The sequence below is a fragment of the Dipodomys ordii genome, unplaced genomic scaffold (assembly GCF_000151885.1).
Source record: "Dipodomys ordii isolate 6190 unplaced genomic scaffold, Dord_2.0 Scaffold3, whole genome shotgun sequence".
Lineage (NCBI taxonomy): Eukaryota > Metazoa > Chordata > Mammalia > Rodentia > Heteromyidae > Dipodomys > Dipodomys ordii.
Window position 1 is genome coordinate 2,919,831 of NW_012267219.1, and position 9,415 is coordinate 2,929,245.

The window sequence follows — 9,415 nt, forward strand, 5'->3', positions numbered from 1 at the left end:
TAGGTCACCATGCTGTAGTTGCACGCAAACATTTGTGCACCCCACAGGTGAGAGGGACCTGGCGTGCAATCCAGCGTCCTTATCCTCGCCCTGGTCTATGGCCCAAGTCTGCCAGGTCTAGGCTGTTAGGGCCGACGTGTCCAGGGCCGGGCAGGTGGGTAGCTCCTCGTCCTCCTCCAGGAAGTCCAGACTGGAGGAAGGAGGGCAAGCGGGGAGGGGAGGGGAGGGGGGCGGGGCCCGGTGCCTCGGGTTAGCCTGGACGGCCGGCAGCACCAGCTTCGTACCCCGTCACCGACACCTCGGGATCCAAACGCTGCCCGTGGGCAGCTGCCCGATAACTCTCTCGGCTGGATGGCAAACTCCTGCCTGGGTCCCGAATTCGACTCGGTGTTCCCTCGGGAGGTCGGGCTCTTCGCCGACTTTTACTCGGAGAGGAGCCGCTTCTGCTTCTGTGGCCACGAGCTGAGCATCACGCAGAACTTTGGGTCCCGCCTGGGGGTGGCGGCACGCGTGTGGGATGCGGTGAGGAATGGGCTGCTCGAGTGAGGGTCCCTGGGAGGGCCAGAGTTCGAATCCAGCCACTTCCATATGGATGACCTCTCCGCCAGCACTTAGCTATTTATTTATATATTGATTTTTATCTCCCACTCCCATAGGCTCTGAGTCTTTGCAACTACTTTGAGAGTCAAAATGTGGATTTTCGGGGCAAAAAGGTGATCGAACTGGGCGCGGGGACGGGCATCGTGGGAATCTTGGCGGCGCTGCAGGGTGCGTGAGCTGGCTTCGTGGCAAGGAGGGGTGAGGGGTTGTGGGCGTGGCGACATTGTCACTACGTGGATTACTGAGAGAGGAGAGTGCTTTGGGCCCATCCCTGTCCCTTACTTTTAACAAACAACACCCCATCCCCCATCTTCTGTATGGCATTCATTCAGTGCTGATTGGTTTTCAAAGCACCCAGGGTGGGTGGCTAATTTGGGGTTAGGAAATAAACAACTGACAGGACTTGTTTCTGGAAACTCTCTTTTGCTCTCTGGGTTTTCATGGAGAATGCCGTCACTAAAAATTTTTCTTTAGTTTGGACATGATCTTCAGTCCAAATGCATATATAGGGATATTCTGTGGAGCATCCTATGGAGGCATTAAACATCATGAAAATTTATAATTTTGTTACAAGTTAGGTTCCTTAGTGGGTTTTTTTTTTTTTTTTTTGCTTGGTCCTGGGGCTTGAACTCTGGGCCTGGGCGCTGCCCCTTAGCTCTTCAGCTCAAGGAGAGCCCTCTACCACTTGAGGCACAGCACCACTTCTGGTGGTGCTCATGGACTTTCCTGTCCAGGCTGGTGTTGAACTGCAATTCTTAGTTCTCAGCCTCCTGAGTAGCTAGGATTACAGGTATAAGCCACTGGTCTTTGGCTAGTGGTTATTTATTTATTTATTTAATTTTTTTTTGGTCCAGTCCTGGGTCCTGAACTCTGGGCCTGGGCGCTGTCCCTCAGCTCTTCAGCTTAAGGCTAGCTCTACCACTTGAGCCACAGCGCCACTTCCGGCTTTGTTCTTTTTTCTTATGTGGTACTGAGGAATCAAACCCAGGGCCTCAGGCATGCAAGGCAAGCGCTCTACCACTGAGCCACCTTCCCAGCCCCTTATTTATTTTTTTAATTATTGCTTTTAGTTGGTTGGTTATGCTTATGTAGTTTAGGCCAGCCTTAAACTTGAAATCCTCCTACCTAGGACTATGGAGTGAGGGAATTACAGATGTGTACCACCATACCCAGTTAGAACTTTTAGGTCTTTATTGTTAGGGGACACAAGATTGTGAGTTTTGGGGACTAGGGTATGTTTCTTGGGGAGTGAAGGTAGGAATTAAGCACTGTAAAAAAAGAAAGGAAAAATTATGTGTTTTGTGTGTGTGTGTGTGTGTGTATGTATGTATGTATGTATGCGTGTGCACGCGTACCAGTCATGGGTCTTCAACTCAGGGCCTAGGTGATGTCCCTGAGCTTTTTGTACACAAGGCTAACACTCTGTTACTTGAGTCACAGCTCCATTTTTGGCTTTTTGGTAGTTAAATGGAGATTAGAATCTTCATGGACTTTCCTGGGGCGGGGGAGGGCTGACTTCAAAGGGCAATCTTAAAATCTCGGCCTCCTGTGTAGCTAGGATTACAGGCTTGGGACATCAGCATCCAGCTTTGTGCTTTGATTTTATAAAGAGCAAGAAATGAAAAAAATTCTTAATTTATAATCAAGGGCAGACAAAACACCACACTAAAAACATTAATTTAAAAACACATAGTACCAGCTGCTGGTGGCTCACACATATAATCCTAGCTACTCAAAAGGCTGAGATCTGAGAGTCGAAGTTTGAAGCCACCTTGAGCAGGAAACTCAGTGAGACTCTTGTCTCCAATAAACTACCAAAAAGCAAGAAGTGCAGCTGTAGCTCAAGTAGAAGAGCACTAGCCTTGAACAAAACTAACGCAGGGACAGTGCCCAGGCCAAGTGCTAGGACAAGCACATACAATAGCATGCACACACACATACAGAGTGTGTGAAATCTTGTAAATGACTAGGTTTTTGTTCATGGAAACAGAATGAGGTGACATGAAGAGAAGCCTTTCCAGAGGCAAGCCTTCATTCTTTTGCTCATTCAATCTACATGTATTCCCTATGTACTTAGAATTGCCCTGGGTGTTTGGGATTTGACAGTAAATAAAGATTTCTTCTCCCTAAGCATACAGTTGGGTGGGGAAATTATAAGAAAATGTTATGGTCCAGCGCTCTAGTGAGGTATATGTAGAACTAGCGGATATGTTCTGCTTTAACTCCTTGGAAATTCTTCAAGGGAAAGCTCTGATAGGCAAGGAGATGAACAACGTAGTGTGAACACTGAAGGCATATAAAGAAAGGAGTACCACAAAGGGCAAGTGGATTAGAATCAGTTATATTAAAAGGGGAGAAGCTAGTCTAACCATTCAGGAGGATGAGATCTGAGGATTGAGGTTCAAAGCCAGCTTGGGCAGAAAACACTTTTATCTCCAATTAACTACCCAAAAGCCAGAAGTGGAGGTGTAGCTCAAGTATTAGAGTGCCAACAATAAAGCTAAGGGAGGGCTGGGAAGGTGGCTCAGTGGTAGAGCGCTTGCCTTGCACGCATGAGGCCCTGGGTTCGATTCCTCAGCACCACATAAGCAAAAAGAAAAAAGCCGGAAGTGGCGCTGTGGCTCAAGTGGTAGAGCACTAGCCTTGAGCTGAGGGACAGCGCCCAGGCACAGAGTTCAGGCCCCACTACGGGACCCAAAAAAACAATAACAACAAAATAAAGCTAAGGGACAACTGCGAGGCTCTGAGTAGCTCAAGCTCAGTGTTGGCCCCTCAAAAATAAATAAATAAATAAAAGGGGATAAAAGGCATGTGTATGGATGGAAACATCCACCTTCACTTGCTCCCAGACTAGATTTTCCTTCTTTGGCCCCCTGCTTACTTGCCAAGTCAGGTATCTGTTCTCTCCCTTCACATCCCAGAAATTGGCCTGCTCTTATATTAACATGTCCTTAACATTCTAGTTATCTATTCCAATTCCGGATCATGTCTAGTTTAGGGTATTACCATTTCTTGTCTGGGTTTTCATAAGAGCCTTCATGTCTTTCTATGGGGAAATTTAACATGCCCAAACTAGATCTAAGATATTCTCCCACCAAACCTGTTTATCCTTCAGGTTTGATGAATCAAACCACCATCCATCCAATGGAAACCCTGAATGTCACCTTTGACACATTCCCAGGTCTTTCTTTTTTCTTTTTCTTTTTGATGGTCGTGGGGCTTGAACTCAAGACTCTGGGAGCTGTCTCTGAGATTTTCTGCTCAAGGCCAGCACTCTACCACTTTTAGCCACAGCTCTACTTTTGGTTTTCTGGTGGTTAATTGGAGATAAGAATCTCATGGACTTTCCTGCTCTGGCTGGCTTTGAACCAGGAGCCTCATCTCAGCTTCCTGAGCAGGTAGGATTACAGGCATAGCCACCATTTTTGGCTGGTCTCATTTTAAACTTGTTATCACTGAACTCAGGTCTAATTAGCCTGTTTTACTCCTCTTACTCTTCCAGTCTCCTAAACATCTATATCTTTAGTTTTTGGCAGTACTGGGACTTGAACTTAGAGCCTCATAATCGTTAGTTTAACTTTTTACCACCTGAGCCATACCCCTAGTCTTTTTTTTTAACTTTAATTTATGTTTCAGGTAGGATCTTGTGTTTTCTTCTCAGGACTGGCCTAGTCTGTGATCCTCCTTACTTTCACCTCTTGTGTGAAAGAGTTATAGGTGTGTACTGGTACATTTGGTATTCCGGCCCTAAACGTGGTTCTTACTTCCTTTTTTTTTTTGTTGGTCGTGGGGCTTGAACTCTGGGCTTGGGTGCCATCCCTGCGCTCTTCAGCTCAAGGCGAGTGCTCTACTGCTTGAGCCACAGTGCCACTTCCGGTTTTCTAGTGGTTTATTGGAGATAAAGAGTCTCACGGACTTTCCTGCCTGGGCTGGCTTTGAACCTCGATCCTCAGATCTCAGCCTCCTGAGTAGCTAGGATTACAGGCATGAGCCACCGGCGTCTGGCTTTCCTTTTTTTTTTTCCTTTTCAGTACTAGTGGTTTTGAACTCAAGGCCTTACACTTGCTAAGCAAGTGCTCTACCATTGAACTATACTCCCCACACCTTCAGTTTTTTCAAATCCATGAATACTTTCTCTGCTGTTGTCATTATCAGCTGATGGTTTTATTTCCTATGTTCTGCTTGCACCTGTTTTCTCAGAAAATGTCCTTCTGTTCCTATCACAACTTCTGCTCCCCTAGCTGTGCCTGTGTTTGCATGTACTACCTTCTGTTTTGCTATCATGGTTGGACATAGCTAAGGACAAGGTCTTCACTTGTCACAAGATCCTAAACATTCCCACTTGCTCAAAGACACTGTTCAATCAACTCCCTCTCTCCTGCATTATTCATTTTTCTTTCTTTCTAGGTTGCAGTCTGTCTTTCTGTCTGTCTCATCTCCACGAGGCCCTGCCCCCCACGCTGCCTCTCCCACGTGCATGCGCGCTCGCGCGCACACACACACACACACACACACACACACACACACACACACACAGCTATGCTGCAATCCCTCTTAGCTCAGGAAAAAAATTCTATGATCACATCTTTTCCCACTTGTCTAGACATTTCTCTGTTCTTGTTTTGTGTGTGGGTACGTGTGCCCAAGCATGTGCACGCATGTATGCACATACATGTGCTCATGTCTCAGTACTAGGGTTTGAACTCAGGGCTGGGTTCTATCCCTTAGTTGTTGTTGTTTTGATCAAAGCTGGTGCTCTACCCTTGAGCCACAGACATACTTCCAGCTTTTTCAGTGGTTAATTGGAGATAAGAGTTTCATGGACTTTCCTGCTTTGGTTGGCTTCTAACCACAATCCCCAGCTCTTGGCCTTCTGAGTAACTAGAATTACAGGCATGAGCCACAGGTGCTCAGCTTCTGTTCTTTAAAACTCAAAACATTACTGTCTGCCATGTCTAGATTGTGAGCTTCATGTGTTGTTAACAGGGAGCTAATTACCTGCCCACTGACAGCAATACTCCCTTCTCCTTGAAATGTCCTTTGCTTTCTGGGCCAACACACTTCTGGTTTGTGCCTCTCTCACTGGCACACTTTTCCATTCTCTTTTGTTATTTCCCTTTCATCTTTACCACTGAAGATTTGGGTGCCCCAGCATTTGGGAGTAGCCCTCTGACCCTCCTTTTCTTTCTGTATACACTTCCTGCTGAACAGCCCCCTCACTTTTTGGCTTTGAACGTCCTTTTTATGCTGATTACGATGGTTCTCCCACTTCTATTTCCAGGCTTGTTTGCATGACCCACTGCCTACTCAGTATCTTCATGTGATTGTCTGATAGACCTCTTAAACTTAATGTGTCCAGAAATGAAATCAGGATCATCTTCCCAAACAGGCTCTCCTCATTTAAATGAAAGACACTTTGGTCTTCCAGTTGGTTAGGAAAACATCCTGAGTATCTATCTCACGCTCTTCTTTTCCCTCCTTCTCCCCCTTCCTCTCCCTTCTCCCCCACTTTAATATTTAATCTGTTGGATCATGTTAATTCTCCCTTCAAAATAAATTCAGGATCTGACCCCTTACTGGTCAGTGCTACTACCTTGATCCACACCAACATCCATTATATCTCACCTGGATCATTACAGCCAACACTTAACTAGTCTCCTTGTTTCTAATCTTGTTCTTCTTCAGTATTTTCAAATCCCAGCAATCAAAAATGGTTCTCTTAAAACATAAATCAATTTGTGCATTTTTTTTCATTTAAAATTCTTCTATAGTTTTCTGTATCACAAAGACTAAAAGCCTAATTTCTCAGTCTCCTGATTATGATTCCATTTCTATTATTCCCCTACAACTCACTCTGCGCCAGCCCCTGGCTTTTCTCTGTTCCTTACACCTGTCAGGTATAGTCTTGTCTCAAGATGCTTGTGTTTGCTGTTCTTTCATTTGGTAGACTTTAGCCTTAGAGATCCACATGGTTTGCTCAGTTGTTCCTGGTCTTTGCTCTGTGAGGCTTTCCCCAATCATCCAATTTCAAATTACATTCCTAGCTGGGTGCCAATGGGTCCTGCCTGTAATCCTAATTATTCAGAAGCTGAGATTTTAGGATTGAGGTTTGAAGCCAGCCTGGGCAGCAAAGTCCATGAGACGCTTATCTCTAATTAACTACCTTTGCTGGAAGTGGAGGTATGGCTCAGGTGGTAGAGTACCAGCCTTAAGCAAAAAGAAACCAACAGCAGAAGGGCTGGGGTGTGGCTCACATAGTAGTGCATCTGCCTGGAAAGCTTGAGGCCCTGTGTTCAATCCCTAGTACCACTACCAAAAAAAGTTCCCTACCTGCCATTCATGCTTCACTGTGGTAAACACTGCCATTTGCTATACAGTATGTTTTAGCTTATTTTGTTGTTGTCTGTTTCTTGCCACTCTTGGTTTTTTTTTTTTGTTGTTGTTGTTGTTGTTGGTCATGGGACTTGAACTCTGGACCTGAGCACTGTCCCTCCGCTCTTCAGCTCAAGACTTCTGGTGTTTTATTGGTGATAAGAGTCTCACGGACTTTCCTCCTAGGGCTGGCCTTAAAATTGTGATCTTCAGATCTCAGCCTCCTTAGTGGCTAGGATTACAGGTGTGAGCCACTGGCACCCAGCTGCTGCTCTTGGTTTTGTTTTTTTTTGTTTGAAGACAAATTCAAGCTGTATAGTCTAACTTGCCCTCAAATTTGAGATCCTACCTCTGCCTCCTGAGTGCTTTATTACAGGTACATGCTACTACACCTGGATCTTAGCAACTTCCTGTAAACTCCTGGGGGAAAATGTATGGTTTTTATCTGCTTGGTCTGACATACAGGCATATGATAAAAACAAATGAATTCTTGGCACATCTACCTTCTCTTTCTGTAATACTCATCACTATTATGCTACCTCTAGTCTGAAATTCAAGGAAGGCTGGAGATTTTGCTTTGCCTACTAGTGTATCCTGGATCCTAGGTGCTCAATATATATATTTTTTTGTTTGAATGAAATGCTAATCTGATCTCCCCTCCCCCCACCGCCCCAATTCCTGGTGCTTTAACTCACTGTCCCTTAGCTTCTTTTGCTCCAGTCTAGCACTCTACTACTTGAGCCACAGCATCACTTCTGGCTTTTTCTGCCAATGTGGTACTGAGGAATCGAACCCAGGGCTTCATGCATGTAGGCAAGCACACTACCACTAAGCCACATTCCAAGTCCCTAATCTGATCATCTTTACCCTCACTTCTATTCTTCTGACCTGTTGCCTCCTTATCCAAGATGAATCTCCTTAGAATATCATAATCCTGTCTCATGCCTATTTCTCCCTATTTCCACATCCTCTAAGATACAGTCTTCCTTAGAATATGTCCTGCCAGGCCTCTGTACTCAGGAGTCTGTGCTTCGAAAACCCCACCTGACTAACTCCTACATGTCCTCTAGGGCTCAGCTGAGGACATGTCTCTTGGGAAGCCTTCCAGGCCCCCAAGGTGGTTTTGTGTCAGTGGGGGTGGGTACAGGGCCCATCTCCAGTATAGTCCTGCTCAGGGTTCTGCTGACATCTGATGATTGTGTGTTGGGCAGAGAGGTTGAAGATTAGCTCAGAGAGAATGTTGATGTGGTAGAATGTAGAGTAATGAGCATACAGTGGGTGAGATGGAGGTTAGGGCAGCAAAAAATCCAACTGCGCACTTCAGGCTAGGAAGACATTGTCCTCTAGGCTTAGAGGTCTCAGGATCTTTCAGGTAGGAGCCAGGAGTCCTTGCTGGATCCCTCTGACTTGCATTTCTCCTCCTTGTTCTCCCTCAGGGGGGGATGTAACCATCACTGACCTGCCTCTGGCACTAGAGCAGATCCAAAGCAACGTTCACGCTAATGTGCCAGCTGGAGTCCAGGCCCAGGTCTGCGCTTTGTCCTGGGGGATTGACCAGCATGTCTTTCCTGGAAATTATGATCTGGTGCTGGGATCAGATATCGTGTACCTGGAACCCACCTTCCCACTGCTGCTGAGGACCCTCCGGCACCTGTGCGGGCCCCGTGGTACCATCTATCTGGCCTCCAAAATGAGGGAGGAACATGGGACAGAGAGCTTCTTCCAGCACCTCCTGCCCCAGCACTTCCAACTGGAGCTGGCCCAGAGGGATGAGAATGAGAATGTCAACATCTACAGGGCCCGCCATAGGGAAACAAGGCCTGCTTGAAGTCACTCCTGTTATCCTCAACCCCTTGTCCCAAGAAAGTTGCCGCATATCTGCACAGCCATAAACACAGGGACCAAAACAATGGATCTTCATAGGTTTCCCCTCTCTCTCTCTCTCTCTTTTTTCCTTGTTTCCCCCATAGAGGTGCCTACTTACTAAGAATCATAGACTATCTAAAAACACTCATATTAGAGCACAGAGGGAATTTCCAGCTCTAGTTTTCAGAGGAGGAAGATGGATTTTTAGGGGTGTGTATGTGTGGGGGGGAGGTAAATGGGTGTGAGAGTAGGTGCAGAGACTATCAATGATGACTTCTAATTTTACTGTTGCCTTTTTATAACACAATGAACTTTTTAAAAAAGTTCTAAAGAATTTTTGTGTGTGTGTGTGAGACTTGAACTCTGGGCCTGGGCACTATCCCTGAGTTCTTCAGCTCAAGGCAAGTGCTCTGCCACTTGAACCACAGTGCCATTTCTGGTATTTTGGTGGATAATGGGAGATAAGAGGCTCACAGATTTTCCTGCCTGGGCTGGCTTTGAACCACAATTCTCAGATCTCAACCTCCTGAGTAGCTAGGACTACAGGTGTGAGCCACTGGTGCCTGGCTTTTTTTTT

General features: G+C 46.0%; 1 protein-coding gene across 1 annotated transcript; it reads left to right on the forward strand.

Moving 5' to 3' along the window:
• Positions 1-299: 299 nt before the first annotated feature.
• On the forward strand, positions 300-9,149 carry Mettl21b (methyltransferase like 21B). Its single transcript, XM_013022488.1, has 3 exons — positions 300-522; positions 657-768; positions 8,409-9,149. The coding sequence occupies exons 1-3, from the start codon at positions 352-354 to the stop codon at positions 8,798-8,800; spliced, it is 675 nt and encodes a 224-aa protein (XP_012877942.1). The 5' UTR covers positions 300-351; the 3' UTR covers positions 8,801-9,149.
• Positions 9,150-9,415: the final 266 nt, after the last annotated feature.

Bases quoted from the DNA above. Each gene is read 5' to 3' on its own strand.
- Mettl21b (XM_013022488.1), top strand. From the start codon at position 352: ATGGCAAACTCCTGCCTGGGTCCCGAATTCGACTCGGTGTTCCCTCGG. The intron at 523-656 runs GTGAGGAATGGG...CCACTCCCATAG, and splicing joins CGGCACGCGTGTGGGATGCG to GCTCTGAGTCTTTGCAACTA. The intron at 769-8,408 runs GTGCGTGAGCTG...GTTCTCCCTCAG, and splicing joins AATCTTGGCGGCGCTGCAGG to GGGGGGATGTAACCATCACT.